General features: G+C 36.1%; 3 protein-coding genes across 4 annotated transcripts in view; 1 reads left to right on the top strand and 2 right to left on the bottom strand.

Annotated features, from left to right (window-relative positions):
- Positions 1-1,621: 1,621 nt before the first annotated feature.
- On the bottom strand, positions 1,622-7,427 carry LOC112553726. Of its 2 annotated transcripts, none has more exons than XM_025221138.1 (6): positions 7,300-7,427; positions 6,753-6,835; positions 5,827-5,906; positions 4,889-4,965; positions 4,564-4,643; positions 1,622-4,180 (listed from the first exon to the last, which is right to left on the bottom strand). In XM_025221138.1, exons 2-6 carry the CDS (start codon positions 6,815-6,817, stop codon positions 4,018-4,020), a joined length of 465 nt encoding a protein of 154 aa, XP_025076923.1. In that variant the 5' UTR covers positions 6,818-6,835; positions 7,300-7,427; the 3' UTR covers positions 1,622-4,017. The 2 variants fall into 2 exon arrangements, with proteins under 2 accessions (XP_025076923.1, XP_025076924.1); XM_025221139.1 differs by having other exon boundaries at positions 6,753-6,857; positions 7,300-7,382.
- Positions 7,428-8,200: 773 nt separating this feature from the next.
- On the bottom strand, positions 8,201-18,174 carry LOC112553725 (BTB/POZ domain-containing protein 1-like). The gene is given in 6 exon segments (XM_025221137.1): positions 8,201-11,587; positions 11,590-11,716; positions 13,152-13,298; positions 14,175-14,262; positions 14,907-16,649; positions 18,066-18,174. Coding segments are annotated over 5 exon segments (2,016 nt in total). The 5' UTR covers positions 16,532-16,649; positions 18,066-18,174; the 3' UTR covers positions 8,201-11,558.
- Positions 18,175-20,213: 2,039 nt separating this feature from the next.
- The window catches only part of LOC112553735 (furin-like protease kpc-1), a 28,260-nt gene continuing 27,260 nt past the window's right edge, over positions 20,214-21,213 (top strand). Inside the window, exon 1 of the mRNA XM_025221149.1 lies at positions 20,214-20,842. Within this exon, the coding sequence (XP_025076934.1) occupies positions 20,657-20,842 (186 nt within the window). The 5' untranslated portion in view covers positions 20,214-20,656. The remainder of the gene's footprint in view (positions 20,843-21,213) is intronic.

Raw genomic sequence — 21,213 nt, 5'->3', positions numbered from 1 at the left:
ACGCCATATCTGCGCCATCTCGACTCCGCTGTTTTCGTGTGCTGAATTAATTCTCCACTACGCTTCAGCTGTTCAAAGCTTTCTGCTCTACCTCTTATTTTCCTCCCAACATTTTCCCCGCTGCTTTAGATTGTGGATCTCCTTCAGTCAACAAGCGCGGACTTGATTCTCTGATATCTTGTCTACAATCCTGCATCCTGGTTCATCCATGTTCTTCACAGCTGCCACCTCAAACTTATTTTAACGTCCGTGCTGCCACTGTGTTGATGCCACCTCCTAGGCAGTCGCGTGTGTGCCAAAAAAAAAAAAACTATATGTCGTTGCTGCCACCGCCAACACTGATACTACCAACTACAAATCACAGTTGCAAATAAAACAACAATCAAAAGACGAAGAGAAGGCTAGAAATTAATATTTTGGCAATGGTACTGAGCTGTAGAGAAGGGATTTATGCTGATGACATAAACGATGAACTCTGTTGTTAGACCATTGTTATTATTAGGTCTGTGTGTTTATATTTTTTCTTTGTAAAGCGATTTGAGCTGGACTTTGATGGTCTGGAAGTAATGCTCAAACAAAATGTGTGGCTAGACCATCAGACCCCCAACTAAACCATATCCAAACAGCACAACATAACAAACACAAAAAGAGCTAGATCAGACATCCACACAGCATAACATCATAAACATTATAGCAGCTAGATCATCAGACATCACTGAAACCATGAACTTCTATACACGTTCGTGCTGAAACAGTTAGATATGCAATGTGAGTTTCGAGAAACAAAATTGCAAATACCGTCTTTCCCTCGAAAACAAGACCGGTCTCATATTAAATTTTGCTCCTAAAGAGGTACTAGGGCACATTTTCGTGGGATCTTATTTTTTAATGTACGAAAATGTACATTTATTCAAATACAGTCATCTTCTGAAGCATCATCATAACTCATAACGTTGTTTATGTCTTGATATCACTACAATTGAATGCGTCCGTTCGCGTTTAAACGGAAGAACAAAATCCGCCCGTCTGGCTGACGATTAGCTTTATTGTGGAGGGGCTATCACAAGCATCCTGAAAAATCATTCTAGGGCTTACTTTCGGAGAAACACGGTAAAGCAAAAGTGTTCTGATATGCGTGTGTGGAGAGAGATAACAGTGGTTCTGCTTGAGTTACACAAAATTCACACCGTTTTTTCACTTAGCCACAACTTTGCATAACTATTCGTTTTTGTTGTAGACTATGGTTTATGTATTTTGCTCTACACCGTGATTGTTTTAGCGTTTATACTACTTGTAATGTTCCAAGTGGCTCCAAAGTTTAAAACAAAAACTGTTGGGAAAAACAAATTTTGAGAACTGTCATTTAAAGGGTACTCAATGAACAAGGTAAGTACAAGATAAGGAGTGGGGTGAACAAGCGCGCTGCGGCCAGCAACACCACGATGTTAATCTCTCACTTATTAGGATCGGCTGGCGGCATTTCGCACTGCCCTTTGATCTGGTCCGCTAGCGCACCGACCTCTAAAATTGTCAGGAAACAGGACAATATTCAGGCAACACCGAGTTAGTTTTATATAAATATATGTTTCCACACACACAAACACGGAAAACCAATTTCACGCAATTTTTCCATGTAATATTTATTTCAATCATATATGAAATTTCGATTGAATTGTACCACCACTCTTCACAAGGAAGAGAAAGGAAAATAAACTCCTGCATCCCTTCCAAATAATACTTTTTGCAATGAATTGTGGCCCCAAGGACTCATCTGAGGGCAAACATATTTCAAAACGACATTTAATTTATTAATTGCTAGATGAATAATTTCTTCAAAATGGAATATTGATGGCAGCACTGGGTCAGATTCTCTATTCATGACTTTTCACTGAAGGGTGAATAACAGATTGATGAACCTGTGGATTGAGTCACTAATAGGCTGGAGACCATCCGATCATCTTTCTAATGCACTGATAAATGCTTACTGTGCCATACACAGTAAGACTGGTTACATGATCAAAACACTGACCAGCAGATAAGCAGCTGGCTGCCTGAATGCAAAAATTGGCAAGAGTACTAAAGTGGTCTTGGCTTTTTTTATCACTGTTTTAACTTTTTTTTTTTGTTGGGGATGGGGGAATAGTGCTTCAGTTACACATCTTACACTTGAAGATTTCCTATGCAAAAATAAATAATTGGCTGTTAGGAGGTAAAAAAGGCATTTTGTTTATGTTTAAAGAAAAGTTTTCTTTCACAAAGATTCATTCAATACAGATTATGCATATTTCTAATGCAGACATTCAAAAACTTTGACAGTACCCTTACCTTTAATTCACAATTTGACCATTTCCCAAACTCAGAAAATATCCAAAAGGAAAATATTCACACACGAAAAACTCTGGAAATGATATATTAAATGACCCATCTTAATTAACATAAAAAATAACTTAAACAAAATGTTTGTCAGTGTAACTTTGAAATGAAAGCATTATTTTCATTCCAAATGTTTGCATATGTAGCATCACTACTAAACAGTCTTCTTAGTCCTGTTTGCCCACTGGAGCATAGGACTGCTACCAAATCAATAAACAGTACCCACATAAAAGAAACAGATCAAAAAAAAAAAAAACAATTAGAAGTTGCACAGTAGTTGACATGTGATGGCTGGTAGAACATGGAGGAAATAATGTCTAACATTTGTCTTTCTCTGTACCTTCCAGGTGTTTGTTTAAAGAAAATAGGACTTTTAAAACTAAGTTCAAAACAAATTAAATGTATTCTACTTTTCTTGATTTACCCCTCCCCCACCAGGAAGAGTCACATTATTTTTTGGTTCATACACTAAACAACCTGAATCTAGCTAGTAAATCTATCTCTATATAAGGAACATGCAGAATTAGGGGAAAATACGCTCCAAAAAATACAATGGGACAGACCCTCTGCTATGCATTGTACATTACTACATGCTATAAGATAAAAACTGATATTAATCCTCACCATGCATTGTACACCACAATGACTTCTTGCTAATCAGCTAATCTACAAAAGACTTGCACAGCAGCTGATCAATATGGGACTGTTGAAAAACAGTTAAATAAACATTAAAAAATCAGTAAGCCAGGGAAAATGGGAATCTGTGCACAAAAATGCACGTCACTCAGCATTTACACAATCATTTCTCACAAATGTTAACATAAATTATCAATGTTCAGAAGACTTTTCTTTTGGGTTGGGGAAAAACAAGATTATTTTACATACAGTATGAGCATGCACACACATAAAAACCATTTTCAGTTCATGTTATGATCAAAAATCTTTATCCTGCTGACATGTCAAACATGCAAAATTCAAGCACATACCACACACAAACACATTCCCACACAATAAGAAACTGCAGTTAAACTGTGCATACAAATAATTAAAATATATTCGACTCTCACCTACCTATATATGCTGACTAAATTGAGGTTAAGATTGAAAAATGGGCCCAATACTACACTCCATACTACACCATACCCTAAACTCTGTATTGAACTATTAATATTAAAATTTAGTAATCAAAATCAAAATTTAAAAAGTCAACTTAAAACAGATGAAGACAAATTTAATATTATACAGTTGTATTAAAAAAGTTTTGTGAATGTAGTGTGTAGTTAGTTGTTAAACTTTCTAACTTGATAAACTTCCTTAACATGATCTGTTAACTCCAACTTTAAAAACACAAAAAGCCCTCACATGGTTAAAACTGTTAAAGAAAGGGTAGAGAATTTATTGGACAGACATTGTATAGGACATCAAGATCTGATGATGTAGCCGACACGGATCAGGAGTGAATGAGGATGGTGTTGGGTCCACATTTAACGTATCACTCCTTTGAATTTTTTTGCCAGTTACTTGTGTTCCAAGAGAGAGTCTACCATACGATCTGCTAAGTCAGCGATGATATGCTGGGTCCAAGAAGGTGCACAGCCAACATAAGTTAAACGTCTGACCATAACAGCAAATAAGGAAAAAAAGTTATGTTGTAAGGCCTATCTGTCGGTTAATTTTGTCCATCAACAACTGGTCATTTTTACGTTGCCTTAAATATACAACTGTATATGATGCGGCACCAATGATGAAGGTACACAGTTCAAAAATCCAGAAAGTTCGCTCCTCCACAGCAGGAGTGATATCACACCTTAAAAATGTAAGAAAACCCAAAATATCCGTTTCACTGAGGGTAACTTCATTTTGCTCTAAAATGTATCAAATTCAAATTAAAAATAACAATATCATAAGACTAATGTTAAAAGAAAAGGGAAATCCTATTACCACCTTGAAGAGGAGTAAATTATCTAATTTATCATACATTACCTAAATTACCAATAATTGTTACGTATTGCACAATTATATTTTCAGAAAAGATGCTATCTTCTTAAGTATTTTTTTCATGATTTTTTAAAAGTGCCATGCTGTCACTCTTGCATTTGATAATAATTTTTATCCACAATTATAAGCCCAAAAAACCTCCACAAAATTAAAAAAAAAAAAAAAATCCCCTGATCAATAAGTATTACTCACCAGTTGTAGACCTCTCGGCCATCGGCACATCTGACCCATTCTTTGAAGCCAGTTTCCATGCAATATGGTTCTTCATTTCGCTAAAAGAGGAAAGAAGCAATTTTTAAGGGTGTACCCATCTACTTACAAATTTTTTACATGAATTGCTTTCAAATTTCTTTCAATCTTTTATCAGCTAAATGCTGCACAACACTCAGCCATTGAGTCCTGCTTGTGGAAACAAAATTCAGAGCTTTTTAGCTCTTTATGAAAAGTAAATACATTTTTATTTTGGTCACTGTATAAAGAAGAAAAAGAACTGCATTTCTGAGCATACAACTCCTACCAATTCTTCAAGTTGACAGTGAACACACTCTCTAAGGACAGTCAGCTGAACTGTACCACAGGAGCTGTTTGCTTTAGCTGAAACATAAAACAGTAAATTATATCAAATCTCTCTCTTCCTAATCTCCCTCTCTCCCTCATGTATGTGCACACACACACACGTTTAAATGCAACACTTACTAAAAACAAATTTTACCCAACACACTTCTCAGTAAAGTCAGTATTGCGGCTCAATTACGCTGAGGATATAAGGGGTGGCAGAAATGCTTTTTAGCACTGTAAAAATGAGTACTACTCTTCTGATACTTAGACTTAGTTTACTTTGTGTATAATGAATGAAGATGTCACAGAATAAAGCATGTGTAGTACATTACTATGTGTGCGGTGCTTATCACAGTTTAAAAAACAATTTTCTTTACATCCAGCATATAAAAAAGAATAACGTCTGGAAATTAAGACTAAAACTTGCCATAGTTCTCAACAGACTACAGCTGCTTGTGTAGCCTCTTGCCAAACCAAGACTACTGCTAAAATCAGTGAAGTTAAGACACCTAGCAAAGTGGTACAAATTTACCCCTGTCCTTTTTTCTATGTAAATCGATGAGCTTACCATTAACAACATTACTCTAAAATGTTGACTCTAATTTCACATTAAAGACTCCATGCAGATGACATAGCCATAAGAAGTGCCATTTGCGGAAAGAAATACATGCCTGCAGCCATCACCATCCTCAATAAGAGGCACAAAGACTGAGGATTATGCTGTATTTTCTAAGCATCATTTTATGTGTGTGTTGTGTTGGAGGGGAAGGGGTAGGGTGCGTTCATGCATACACGTACTAAAACAATGTACACAGTAGCACAGAATATGCATCAAGGATAGGGCAAGATATCCCTTCTGTCAAACACTGAACCCTACCTGACAATCTATATTACTACCTTTGTGTGCCAAGAGCTGTTGTTCTAGCTGGGCTGTGTAGGACCAATGACTGCGAAGGGCAACAGTAACAATCACCACCCTAAGATAAAGAAATTCACAGCTGGTTACTTTTCTGCTTCAAATGACTTCACAGTTAGCAGTAAATGAAAAAGAGATAACTGACCAGCTGACACTTCACATAAAACAAATTAAGAAAATTGTCTTCTGCATATGCATATTAGTTATAAACTGCAGCCTAGACTCTCTAAAAGCAAATACACTACCCATGTTACAATACCATACACGTGTGCAGTCACTACAAAACCTATGAATAGAGATTCTAATTACTACATTACTATTTTCCAAAAGAAAGTCTTTGGGCATAAGTATTTTGATAATCAACACATTTATCATACATTTCCTTATTAATGTCATTCACATGTGCCATGTACTTCATCAACTCTACTGGCAGGGATCTTGTACTACCCTAGGTGACCTCATTTCAACAACTGTATCTACTGTTACTGGAAATGTGTATGTGCATGTATGTGTGTGTGAGAGAGAAATTATTGCAACAAGTATATATTATCTCTATATATTACTAGTACGAACACTATCTGGAATTGCCCTGTGGATTAATAAAGTTGCATTTTATTATACATAGCCTAAAAAAACTAAATCACAGTGCCATGTCCTAAATGAAAACATACCTATTTCTGATTGTACATGCAAGGTTATAACTTAAGTGGACCCTACTCGTAATATATAATAACTAAATAGAAATAAAAGAAGTTGTAAAGGATCAACTACCACTTCCACCATCACAAACTTACATCTGATTTAACAATCTGAAAATTTTAAAAAATTAATAAAATATTATAGTTTACATTATTACAATTATAACAACACCTTAATAAATCTTCTGGGAATAACTTTACAAACTTACAAAGTGAAGATCGCAGCTGATAGTGCAAGACGTTTTTTATTGCACATATCGCCAACAAACATCATGACAACTAAATGATGCTCCTATGCAAAAATGGGACAAAATCTGTAAGGATCCAAGTTGGATATTCTTTATATATATATATATTTATAAACATGGTGCTGCATTAATAAATATACATGACTACAAATACTATTAATAATAGTCCTAAAAAAGTACTTAAGTAAAAAAACATGCTGTCAACATGAATTTGTTAAAAACAAATAAAGAAATTTTTGAAAAGAAAATCATGAATGAAAAGCTCTCCTGACTCCTTATCCCAAGATAACCGTATGATTCTTGCTGTATAAATCGAAAGCTGTACGCCAAATCGCCACTCGTATAATTTACGAATAACTGAAGTTATTAACTGTGTGTAAATAGTGTTTTCACTGATTCTTGATCGATGAAAATAAAATCAACAAAAAAATAGAAAATTATTTTTACAAATCAATATACGTCGTAAAGCTAAAGACTTATTCTCATATTAATTTAAAATAGGTCATACAAATGAATTTAAAGTAGAAAATCAGTGGCAGTCAATGGTGATGCCTCACTCAAGCTCCCATTCCTACAAACGGAAACTGTTCGAGTGACTCTCGATTACCTCCCTTCGAGACAGCTACGGTACACGCGCGTGCGCACTTATCTAGAGATCTATAGCTATTATCAATTATAAATATACGTACGTGTCCCAATCTGCCTCCCCATTATATATCATCCATATTATAACGTCAATTTCCACCATTTGTTTTGATGATTAGCGCGGAGTAAGGATGAATTAAGATCTTATGAACTAATACATTTTTTACTTGAGTGATGTAGACACTGCACACTATTTTTAATTTTCATATATATCTCGATGAGTGAATCTGATTTTGTTAGTGACTGGGCCAGGCATCAAGTGTGCAGTGTAAATTCCGGGATGGGCAATAAAGGGGACTTTGTAACAAAGCTCTGCTTTCTGATACACCGCTGTCGCAAAATGCACGTTTTGAGAAAGGTGAATTTAAAAGTTTATGCAGAGCACCTGATACTGTCCACTTGTTGCCGAAGTTTAGCCAGTGTCATTTTACTTTCATTATATCATGTCACAGCCTAACATCTTGACCACGAACTAAAATCTCAAAATTGTGTTGTGTTGTCTTTTGATGGTGCGCTGGGGGCTGGAGTCGTTAATTAGTAATTAAATGAAAGTGCACCGCGTGATTATTTCGGCATAGATGGCGGAGCAGTCGAGAATGTAGTAAAGACTTCACTACGGCAATCACACATACCTAGACCCCCATAGGGCATAGGGTAATGACAGACCCATCTGGTGTTTTATTTGGATCTTTAGATGTAAGATCTTAATCATGCTCCAAATCATGCAATCATGCACACACACACACAAAAAAAAAAACCAAAAAAAAAAACCTGATCCTTTATTTGGCTATCCACAATTTAAATTGCATGTTATCTCTGTAGCTTTTCACACTTTTTAAATGCAACAGATGAAGTATGTTCTTCACAAGAACTGCTATTAAAAAAATGGTAACCATTCAGAAGTGGTCAGCAGCACCAGCCTATCTACCTACTTATCCACAGTCATGGGACTTCACACAAGCAATTTAAGCATAACTTTTGCAACTTGTTTATGAGCCTATCCAACACAGCTATTTAAATTATACTGAAACTTTTGGACTCTCTATTCTTCCCTTGATTAATAGACATAAAACCCCTCTTGACTCATCTCCCTCATAAGCACAATCATAATAAAAGCAACAATACGTGCGTTTTCTATCAAAAAAATGTCTTTAAGTGTACCGCTTAACTACTTTTTGAAAACCGTGGATTAATACGGAAGATCTCTCACCCACTAAGTTAATCCACACACAATAAGGTACCGTAAAATAAATACGTGTATTTAAATTGACGACACAAAAATTGCTGCAGCAGAAGCAATGTTACCTTAAGCTGAGCAGTGATAGACTATCCAAACCAGCAGCGAAGAAAATAGCAAACGATATAATAACACACCATGACTCTCAAACCATGTGCATGAAAGTGAGAAACAATGGTAAGATCTATCACACTCAATAATTTATATATGCATAAGATGTTTTCACAACCATGTTACATGGCAAAACAAAACAAAAAAAACCCAACAAAATCTATAAATTAGAGCATATTATAATTACAAACAGCTGATACTCATTTTCAGAAGTACCTTCGTAAAAGGCAATGTCAGAAAAAAATGCCTTAAAGATGACTAGTTTTTGTCTTTATTTAATACAAATCCTTGAATAACAATGCTTTATGAGTTTATACATTGGGAAAAAACCAAAATACTACAGGTATGAGTTGCAAAATGTTAATGGCACACAAAATCACAGGTTTTTATAATTGATCGAACTATGAAAGCAGATCTGACACACACACACACAAACAACCAAGAAAACCACTCATACTAGATGACTGAGTATTCAAATCACACATATGTGCCATACATCTATACACACATTCTTTTCTTTTGCTAAACCTAAATAAAATCTTAAAAAAAAAACAACTTGAAAACATTTTTTGAGGATATATCTGTAAACTTATTTCAGGACAGGATACCTTGCAAAATAATTAAGTAAACCACACCACTTCGGTCAATTCGATGATGCTATGCAAGAAAGAGAGAATTCCATATGGTAGTACTATACAAGAAAAGACTTTCTTTCCTGCTTTTCCAAAGACAAACTTGCAAGGAAACTGAATTTATTGGGAGAGAAAATTATTTAAAAACAAGGAAGGACTGAGGGAGGGCAGAGAGGAATTCTCATATTCTGTAATGAAACTGTTAGGAGACAAATCAGTTTATAAGTCAGCACTGAATGAAGACTTACAAAGACATTGTCACAGGCTTATGTAAAATCTTTTAAACTGCCCCCCACATATAAACTTGTTAAAAACCTGAACAACAGATAAAATGTTGCTAGATTAACCACATTAAACATTTCATCAAATGAAAAAAAGTCTTTTATGAAGTGAAATACTGTTTGTAATTTTCGTACAGGATTTTTTTTTTAAAAAAAAAAAAAAAGCCAGATGTGTGGGTATCATTTGGATATGCTGTTTTATGATCGGACAATTCTGTGATTTTTAACCCTCTGAGCACTGCATAAAAGTATAATGTATAACAAGGATGGGCTAATAACTGAAGACTGTGAAGACAACAGTGGGTGAAGTTTGTTTTTTATTATTGCTGCTCTCCAGGTAAACAAACATAAGACCAAGAAACCTACAAATTTTTAGAGAAAGTTTGAACACTGCAATAAAAGTAATGAAAATCGTCTTCTCCGTGCTTCCAGGGCAAAGTCGTGTGGCCTACTGTGCCCAAAGGGATATAGTAGATCATCACTGTACTACCAAAATCCAAAGGCCATCCTTCCTGTAGTGAACAACAGCAAGCATCTACGACAGATGCGACTGAAAAGAGACTCTGATTGCTTATCAACTAAAAAATATGGCATTTATAGTATTTCCAAACAAAGAATTTTGCATGAATTTATAACAAATGTAAAAATAAAAAATTAACTGTTTTATGTTTACTATGAGATCTTGACAATAAAAATGACAAATGAGTGACTATTCAAAAAGGGGGAAAAAATAAAATGGTGCTGGAAAAACCTCACTATTAAGAACATGAATGAATTTCAGTTATGGAACTTGAGGACCACAGACAGGTCTGTGAAGTCTCAACATCTTTGCTACATTGATTGGAAAGACAAATAGCAGGAGAGGCAATGAAAATAAGAATGAGCTATGAGGTTTCCTGCTGTCATCATGTGAAGCATTCAAAGCAACTTGCCACATTCAGGGGTTTCCTAAAAAACATGTTGTAAAGGCCATGAACAATGAGCATCATATGATTTTAAAAAGATGGATGATTGTCAAATTTCACCATAAACAATGTTTTTGTCAATGGACCTTGCTTGAGCAGTATCCAGGTAAGATAATACATTGTACCATTACACACTATTGCCAAATAATTGTGACTTAATTCCTTGAGTAAGTGATCTATATAAAACAAGTTGCATACATTATCATCAGTTTTCTAACCTTCCCAACCTCACCTCCCAAAGCAAAAGTTTGAGCCCCCCCCCCCCCTTAAAAAAAAAAAAACAAACCAAATCTATAAGACCAAGGTCAGTTCAGTCTTTTGACCTACATGGGTCATCAGTAGACTGGACGGATGCAGTATAAGCACTATAATTAATAATTAATGCCTATAATTAAAATAATAAGAAATGTTCTAGTCTGGCATCAGTCTGCATAAAATATGTCGGTTATGAGATTCATAAATTCATTAAGAGTTTCACATTCTTCCTATATCAATCTCTATTTTCTTTCAAAACTTTATTGAATAAAGATCAAAGGCATACAATGTCTGTCTTATTTCAAAGACTGAGAGCACTTGAAATTCATGCAGACATTAAGTTAACTGTGTATTTGTTCCTTGACAATATATATATATTATAAAAGAAAAACCAGCACCATTTTATTGGTGACAAAACTATGACTTCAACATCTAAGTCACTATTTCACTATTTCTTGCACTGATCACTGATCCAAAAATCAATGATTTGTTTTGTATTCTCATGAAGAAATTTTGTAATCAAAGGTAGAGTCATGGATTTTTCAATACAAAAAATATTCATGATGTAGTGGCTTTATTTCATGCAGCATCAAATCCATTGGCATTTTCAAGTGTAAATTACTTCTAGCATTTAAAGGATCTCAGGTGTAGAATATTATTTCTGGTATTTGCCATCCTCAACTGATGTGCCATTGTTGTTGCCAGCAGCGTAAGTGAATTGAAAAGTAACTTTGCCACTAGTAACAGACTCATGTGTGACCTTACGTAGTCCTTTACTGCCATAATATGAGTCTGGACCCTGAAATAAATGGATTTGAATGTTATCATGTGAAAATGTTGCAACTATTGACGACATGCTAAATAAGCTATGCACTAAATGAAACATTTTTGTAAGCCTATTCACTTTTAAACTAGTGGCTCTTGACTCACCGGCTTATTCATTTTCCAAGTGATGAGCCATGAACTTTACAAATTTTACAAGACTTTAGACCAGGGATGTCAAATTGAGGGTCCCCTGAAGGTCGCATGGGTAGCATTTGTGTTGTCATGAGTTCCACACAAGTGTAAAATGTCCCTTGTGTGGGCTGCAAGTGTGCTTGCAAAGGGTCATATGTTTGAAAATGCCTGCTATAGACTACATAGTAAAACTATTAAAAAAACCCTCATATATTGGGAGGTGACCGATAATGAGTGCAAATTATATGACAGACACACTAACAATGAATTCAGTTCAAAAATGCAAATATCCAAGTATGGAGAAATAATTGTTAAAACTGCGATACAGTAAAACCTCATTAAGACCTACCATACTGCAACCTCTCCTTCCAGTCATTTCTACCCACAAACCATACTGATCAAGTGAGTTTTATCCTGCATTGACCATGCTGCCCCATAGAAAAATACATTGTCCCAACAGTGAGAGTCAAATCAACCCAGGCCCAAATGATGATTTGATCCCTGATGACATAAGTAGCTATTAACATCAAATATTACCAACAGAGTCATGGTTTGTTTGAATGTTCAGCCACATCTTACTAAACTATAATGTATGTTCAGTTAACATAAAACAGATGTTGCTGCTCAGGCATTTATGCCTGGGCCTGGGTTGATTTGACTTTTGGTGTTAGGGTGATGTGGTCTAATATGGGATGATATGGTCATGGTAGGGTTAAATTGATTCAGGTGGATGATCAATATTGGTTGAGGTGATATAGTTTTGAGTTGAAATGACTGGTCCTTCTCATCTCTTTATCAGTTGACTGTATTTTATTAACAATCTTTTGCAGAAGTAGCTTCTTTATAAAGATAAGATTCTTTTGACCAATTGTGCTTTTTTTGTGATTTAGTAGAAATCTCATTTAAAAAAATTTTTTTGCATTATAAGAGAGCATTTTACCTACTGTGGTATATACAATTATAATGATAAACTGCTCTTACTTATATAGCTCCCCTATAAATCTTCAATCAAGTGCAATAATGGCAGAACAGGCTTGACCAAGCAATAGCAAAAATGACAGGAAAAAAAAAGCGTGATCTAGTTTATAAGAACTTTTTTTCCCCAAAATTTAAATAAATGAACTTGAATTTATAGATGCCTGTAGTCATGATTTGTGGAATGAAGTCTCAGTTATGCCCTGATTTTAGCTAGTCTTAATTAGGAGGTTTTACTGTAATATGAACGTCTTACTAAGATTGTAGGCTCCTTATAGAAGGGAAACATTATGAAATCTCACTTTAAGGGTTGCACAAGCGATGTAATTGGTGTTGGGAAGGATCTCCACAGGTTCTTTAAACATTACACGAAAAGTAGAGGTTGATCCATCACACTGGAAGCTTGTGTCATTACCGCCCATCACTTTGCCCGAATCCATATGGAGAATCTGTTAACACACAGTCAGTCAACAATAAACAATGGCTATAATAAACAACAATCCATCAGTCAACCATAAATACAATTTATCATTTAACTTAGTACATATACTCATAAGCAAAATATGTGAGCTTAAATCTAGAATGCCATTAAAAACTATTCCATGCTATTAGTAAACTATGTAATCAGCATAGATGCAATCTCCTCAGTTTAATACCACTACCAAAATATCTCTTTCTAGCCTTCTGTCTTTAGACTTGCAGCTGTGATTTGTAATCGTAGTAGTATCAGTGGTAATCGTAGTGGTGGTGGTTGCAACGGCATATTATGGTCCATCTTAGGTGCACATATGACTGTCATGGAGGGTGCATAAACACATTAGTAGATAGCACGATGACAACAATGAAGCCCAGACTCAAAAAACAGCCCAGTACTGTAGCAGGTAAATGCAACTAAATGCATGTATCAATAGTATTCAGCAAACACCATGCAGAACGAAAACCCTTAGGTACTATTAAAGTCAGATTTCTAAAACTCACGTTCATACTGCTGTATAGAACAATAATCTTTTTTCTACAAACTGAATTTCCCATTGGTGATGTAATAATATGGGTGTTTAGATCAAAAACAATGACTTTATAAACAGAAAGTAGGCAAAACTAAAGGCTAATACCAATGAACATCTAACATAAAAAATGATTCTTGAAAATGGAATGCTGTAATCTTGCATGCACAAGAATCAGTGATATAAGTGCATATGTACATATATGCTCCTGTATAAATATTCAGATAAGTCTCTAGGCATTCAAGCTTACAACTGATTCTTTATTTTTGTTTAAACAAGAAGTACATTCAGAAAATATAAGATTTCCTTTCTTTCACCTACCTGTATGTTGACAGTATAATCTGTGGGTCCATGTATGCTACCATATAATCCAAACCCAACAACGAAAATTCTTCGATTGACCATGAACCTGTTGCCAGAAATTAATGATAAAAAAAAAATATCTATATATATATATGAAATATTTATACTCAGTCACTCTCAATTTCTTTCTCTATTAGTCTCTATATAAAGATAGGTGATTATTATCTTTCATATTATCATCTTGAAATGAGAACGTGGCTGGGCCTAACTGGCATGACAGCTTTTGTACTCCACAATGGTTTCTTTATATACTTGGTGGATATGCAGTTTGTGCCTATATTCATCATTGACCAGGGCTTCTGCTTACGCAAAAAATTGCGTACAGTACGCATTAAAAGTTCGGAGGACCCCTTCAATTTTCGTCAATGGGGTCCCATTCAAATTAGGGCGAAGAACAGGGACCCCTTAAAAATCTGAAGGGGTCCCTGGGACCCCAAAGAATTTAGCCTTAGCAGAAGCCCTGATTGACTGAACTTTACTTTCTGCTGTGACCAACTATAGGAATCATGTCAAATTTTGTTCTTTAGCCATTCTTCTGGGTGTTGCCACCGTCAGCCATTACTGTCCATGGGACCGAAATATGGCGATATACAAGTTCACTATAATAATAATAATTTCTTAAAACCTTCCTTAATAGTTAAAAAATTCTTTCACAAACACACCCCTCCCCCACAGCAATATCTTAATAACCTGATGCGGTCACTGGTGCCACTGTAGCCCCAACGGCTTTCTATCTGGCAGAAGCGGGAGACAACTTGTTCCTTGCCAGTCATGCAGCAACGTGGAACATCTAGAAAGTTAATGGGTGGTTTGGGGTTTACTGTAAAGTAAAGGAACAAATCCAGTGCTTCCCGGTCCTCCAGGAGCCTGCTCTGTGCAGGACCCATAGCAAACTCTTCTACTGTCATTAATGGAAAACGAATGAGTCGCAGTGCACCATTCAAAACCAGCTTCTGGTTCTCAGGTGTTGGGGGCAACCCTCGTCGCTGACATTCTGCCTCTGCCCAGCGGCAAACTGCAGCAAAAAGCTTGCATTCACGAATACCAAGAGTGTCACGTTCAAGAACAGCACAAAGAGTGCTGCAGTCAATTTCAGTAAAGCCATCTGCAGCAAGTGCCTCAGTGGTGTTTTTGTCAATAGTTTCCAGGCAAAGTGCTGCTAATTGCTGTTCATCAAAGAGGCGAGCCTGTGTCAGCAGCATAAAGGCATTGTCACTACTGAGGTTTCGCTTAAGAAACTCCACGCAAGCCCTCTCAAGTGCTGGCACATCATACTTCTTTGCTGCATACAATGTAGTCATCACTGTCTCTGGTCCTATCTGAACATCGTCAGTGTAAAGGAACTTGAGAAGGGCCAGAAAAGCAGCTGGCTCCACATCTGGGATCTCAATTACACTCTCTGTGCTTGCCATCCCCCCATTGAAAAGCGCATCAAACACTACTGATGATACAGACAACACAAATTTGTGTGCAGGGACAAGCTGGGTTAGAGGTTCTTTTCCAATCAAGAAGTGCACATCAGCCATTGTATTGGTGTTGTAAAGGAAAGCCAAGCGCTCCTTCACTGATGTCTTCTGACTCTGCCAGTTGAATGGCGCTGTATTGATTGCATTCTGTGGAGGTGATGCAGCCATTCCTCCAACGCACCCCCCATCATCGCCTCCTTTAGAAATCATCTGCTCCAGGGACTCAGACACTTCCATCTGTTCCTCTATGCTGCTGCTGTCTACAGCACCGCAGTTGGCTGACTTTGCAGCATTGGCACTAGTACCTTGACAGCTGCTTCCCCCACAGCACATACTGTCAGTCCGAGTCAAGACAGCAGCAGAAGTGCATGGGGTCAGATTGGTAGGTAACCCTGGTAGAGATCGAATGGATGAAACACTATCATAATTGTTTCCACCTGGTATGAGAGTCAGCTGTGGAGCAGAAGCAAAGGAACGCGGCAGACATTCTGGTGTGTTGGCCTCTCCAGGACTAGAGGAACCTGGAGATGAGCTAGGAGAGACTCTATCTCCTACAACACCCACTCCTACGCCTGTGCTCGAAGCATGTCCTCTTTCTCCTTGTCCTCTCTCTCCATGCTGTTGTTGAGAAGATAACTGTTGCGAGGGGTTTTGCTGTTGCTGGTTCTGAAGCAGTCGATTTTGTTGTTGCCCTCGAGTTGCCGCCTGGTCATGTTGGTTGGCTCTTGCATTCGCACTAGTGCTAGTATGTGAGTTGCCCATGTTGTTTGGGTTCATGGCAGCTTTGTTTTTAGCAGGGTTTTCTTTGCCCACACGTTGGTGAGTGTTTTCCTGTCTGTCCCCATCCATACCGTTCTTGTGTGTTCCAAGCCTGCTGCTTTACACTAGCTGGTTGGCCACTTTTCTATTCCTAAATCCATCTGGCCATCCACAGCTGAAGTGGCACCTCTTTCTATCCCTCTTGCTCCTGTGAAGATATGTTGTACATCAGTAAAAAGCAGTAACAGCTATATATTTTTTTTATCCAAGAAAAAATTAGTTGCTTAATAGAGGAATAAAGCTTATAATAGAATCAATACCTCCTTAAATACTTAAAAAAAGCACTATTCCATGTTTTTTCTTTTTTGAAGACAATAAAATATCTTATAAAATGTTATAACAAAGTCTATCAAAATTAAGTTTTACATTTATGATGTTTCATATATCCTATTAATTTCAGAATCTGTCTCCAATAAAAATGAGTTTCTCTCTTTAACAAATACAGAACTCAGACTGAAATAGCTTACTTTTAATGGATTAAATGGCAACGACAATTCTTTATTAACGAGAGGTAAAATAAGCAAGAAAATGCTTTTTCCCATTCAACCCTCACCCTTTACGGGGAAAGAATAAACTAATTAACTATAAGAATAATTAGTAGTAAACATAACGTAAGATATCAAAGAAGAGTGGAAAGTGTACAAAAGTGGTGGTTAAGAAAAATATATTTACAAGATTCCTGGGGTTGGGAGGTATCTCTAGAGGCCTCATCTAATTTTCTTGCATTTATTTTGGTAAATGGCATTGAAAGCAGTTCTGGGAGGTCAACTGCTTAAGATGGAGAGGGAGGCTATCCAACAGCACCCTCCCTGAGTATTTTAGACTAGATTTAAAAAAAGTTTATTCTAGGAATGAGAATTTTGGAGTAGTTCGAATTAAATTGGACGACAATAGCGAAGAGATTCTAGGGGACAGTTTATCCGTCAGTATTTTGTACATGAATATGCATTTATTAAATTTAAATTAAAGACACGGTAAACCTTTGCTTGTGCTGTGGGATTTTCAAATATTAAAACTGGTAAATCACTAACAAAGTTTTATTTAACTTTCTATGTTGCTATGTTACTATGTTGTGGTATTAACTTATTAACCATCGTTTTAATTTCACTATATGATCATGATCTGGTCATTTCGAATTATTATTAAATCGAATGAAATAAAATAGCCTGATATAAATCTGAAAAACTTAAACAAGTTGATGCATCACAATAATTATAAATCTTTAGTGACAAAAAAACTAGGAATCCTCGCAACCAGTCGTTTCGCTGATCGTTTTAAACTCGGGCATGCCAACCTACTTGCTCATCTCCCCTTTTCATTATATTTTGTATATAACAATGTTCTACGTTTCTCAGCAGACGAAATTAACACTATTTCACAGATATCCAAAATATCTATCGTGAGATGACACTGGCAATAACAGAATTAGTACCCTGAATGCTCAATGTGAAGAGAATGAAGTTATGTTTACAAAAAAACATAAGTGGCAATACATAATTTTGCAGGCAGACATGCTAAAATAAAAAGCGGCACAATATAGGAGCTTATTTCCAGTTAGTAACACCTTCATCTCTAAGTAAAAGAAATAGTCCAGCAGAAAGCACACAAACATCAAACCCTTTGTGTCCGAGATCAGCCCCATCCCAGCCTTGCGAAAAGTCAGTTTGATAATCGTTTCTGTTTTTTAGTTGTAGAGAGCGCCTAGGCATGATCATTGAATTATGTTATGAATAACATTAAAGTCTTTTATGATTTTCTTAAAAAAGCAAATATTCACAAAGAATTAAAAAAATCTATATAAATAGATTTCACGTTTTATCACGATTAAAGAACTAAGATCTTATCTCATGAAGGATTTTATTTTCCATCTATGTCAACTATATAAAATCGTTTTTGCTAATTAAGGTGCTAGCAGCCTAACTGAAGTTTGGTTGTAAAAAGTAAACAACACTTTACAGCCAAAAGTTTTTTTTGTGGTATATCAAAAGGACATTAAAAACTGTCTTGCTTTTAAAAATACTTCCATGAAGGGAAACTAAACTATCAAAAACATGTTTACTGTAAATTACGTGTTAGCTCCCTTTTCCAAATAACGTTAACGTTCACGCCAAAAAAAAAAAAAAGAAATGTGGATCAACGTTTCGAAACGCTTTCTTCGTGATGAAATGCAGGAACAAATCCATTCTGGCAGCTTGTGACCTCATTTTGGTTGGCACGCGAGCTTACCTACCGGATATATAATTTCACCAGCAATAACCCCAATAATAATAGCAGTAACAGATTTTGCTTATTTCCCCGTGTGGAAGCTCGACAGCCTCGATCGATCCCCATCATTCTGCTACCTGCCCTCTGTTCCTGCCTGATCGTCATTAAAAAAAAACAACAACTGTTAACACAGCTGTTGTTATTTCATAATTAAGGTACTTTAATTGCTATATGCCTTGCGTATTTCGATTTGTAAAGCGAACCTAACAATTAAATCGTTGCTCTTCTGTTCTAGCTATATATATTAATTTAAAGTCATGTTTAAGTTAACACATAGACGCCACAGAAAGAATCGATCCATATGATTACCCGTCTATATCGGTCTCCACAATATACATTTATATATATACTTATATCTGTTACAGTGAAATTAAGAATGCTTAGACAATGCAAGAAAGGCTATTTAAAATGTTTTGCTCATTAAAAAAAAACACAAACAATTACTGCTTTAGTGTAAATGTTGAGGAGCTATACAGTTTATCATAAAGCATATTTGTTTTAGATATTTAATTATTAATTTTACATTTCATAGTTCCACAGTAATCACTTTTTCATCTCAAAGTATTAAAAGGTAAACAATTATTCACCTAGCCCTTGAAGTTTCTTTTGAGTTGTCTATTTTCCCAATGGGCGCCATAAATCTCTCGTGTACGCCAAACGATCGAATTACACTCTTCGATCATGACTTACAGTTCGATCTTTGCATGACAATAACATTTTTGTGCGTCGACATTGTTATGAAAAGGATTTACACACTTTTTATTTTTTCCAGATTATTATGTTTTTTTTTCCAGTTTTGCTGATAAGGTAAATTAATTAACTCATCAACAAACGCACCTTGTAACAATAGAGGGCGTGGTTTTCTGAAGATCTGCCAAACATATAGTGGCGTTGGAACCGGGTTGGTGGCAGTGGGGGAAGCCACCCATTCCCCCTTTAAAAAATAATTTAAAAAAAAAAAAAACAGATGAGAAAAGAATGTGAAAGTTGTTCACCGTCAGCATGGAGTACATGCACCAACCCACGTACATGGCCGAGCATCTATGCCACCGCGGCGACAAGTGCGCTAGATTTGAGTTTATTTGTCTTTCTTTCTCTAAGTCAAAAACTTGGTCATACAATCATAGTTAGCCACAATTAGCCACTTCCAATAGCCGTTGAATTTTTAAATGCATGCATTGAAGCGGAAGTAATTAATATTCATAAAGAATGCATGCTCGATGACATCTGTTTTATTTGTATTTGTAAAGTAAGGCAAAGGAAAATATTTTACATATTATTAACATTGAATTTTATAACATTAAATATTTATTACAGTTTAGTCTATTAAATTGTAAACATGAAAATCTTGCCAAACAAATTTACAATATTTTGAAAGTCCCATTATAAAGTGACATCGTAAAGGGAAGTTAAACAGACAGGAACACGTATTTATCCGAGGAGTAGGTTCCCCTTCAGGGCCGACTGGTAGAGGGCGCCTGGAAGCTTGGATCCCGTTTATGCAGTCTAGGCTAGCTAGGAGAAACAACTGTGGGCAGGTTGATGTCAAGTTGACAGAATACGGGTGACATTTACTTGGAGACGGTCCTGCCTGTACAGTGAATAACACGTATATTGTTAGACGTCATTCGGGATACTTGCTGAAACTAATTTTTGTTTTCACAGTCCATATAACGGGCATGACTGGTCGGTGTGATTTAGCGAAGTTCTCGTTTCCTGAAGCGCTTCTGTGGACGCGAGCAACGTGTCTTTTTCAGAGTTAACCGGATCTGAAAAACACGGTTGTACGTAATCGTGATATCTGTCCAGTTTAGCTACGAAATTAACTAAGAAGCAAAAGGTGCAACTATTCGAACTCTTTACTAAACAAGGTGTCATTTCGGCTTTGTTATGGTCCTGTCACAGTCTCTGTTATTCTTCTGGAACAAGAATGTTTGTTTCTTCCTGGTTACCCTGCTTCTTCATAACGTAATACCCGAAAAAGTCTATCTCAATAAGGTAGCTGTCCACGTTAGAGGTGGTTTGCAGGCGGCCAACAGAGTGGCCAGGGATGCAGGACTCCGCAACATTGGTCAGGTGAGTAATTGCAAGACTTACCTCTTGAAGGCGTTTGAACATAGAACAGTTTAGTGCTTTATTTCATCACTCTGTGATTTAAATTTCTTTCTCATATTTCAGGTTATCATTTGAAGACAAGAAAAGCATGTCTCTGGATATATTTCAGATTAAAATATTTTCTTTATTATAATAATGATCCTAAAAACAGGAAAAATTCATAATAATGTACTCGCAACTGATCAAGTGTCTTTACAGAAAATTCATTTTACTTTGAGAAATATATGTTTCGTCTGGCTTTATTTTAATGTAAAGGCAGAAATTACAATCTTCTTTTTATTAAAAAGCTGCAGTACTACACCAGACTGTAAAAAGAAAATATTTAAAGCAGG

This window comes from Pomacea canaliculata, linkage group LG13, assembly GCF_003073045.1.
Source record: "Pomacea canaliculata isolate SZHN2017 linkage group LG13, ASM307304v1, whole genome shotgun sequence".
In the NCBI taxonomy this organism is placed as follows: Eukaryota; Metazoa; Mollusca; class Gastropoda; order Architaenioglossa; family Ampullariidae; genus Pomacea; species Pomacea canaliculata.
This window is presented reverse-complemented; position numbering and strand designations above follow the sequence as displayed.

Bases quoted from the DNA above. Each gene is read 5' to 3' on its own strand.
- LOC112553726 (XM_025221138.1), bottom strand. From the start codon at position 6,817: ATGATGTTTGTTGGCGATATGTGCAATAAAAAACGTCTTGCACTATCA. The intron at 5,907-6,752 runs GTAAGTTTGTAA...TCTTTATCTTAG, and splicing joins TCAGCTGCGATCTTCACTTT to GGTGGTGATTGTTACTGTTG. The intron at 4,966-5,826 runs GTAGTAATATAG...TTTATGTTTCAG, and splicing joins ACAGCTCTTGGCACACAAAG to CTAAAGCAAACAGCTCCTGT.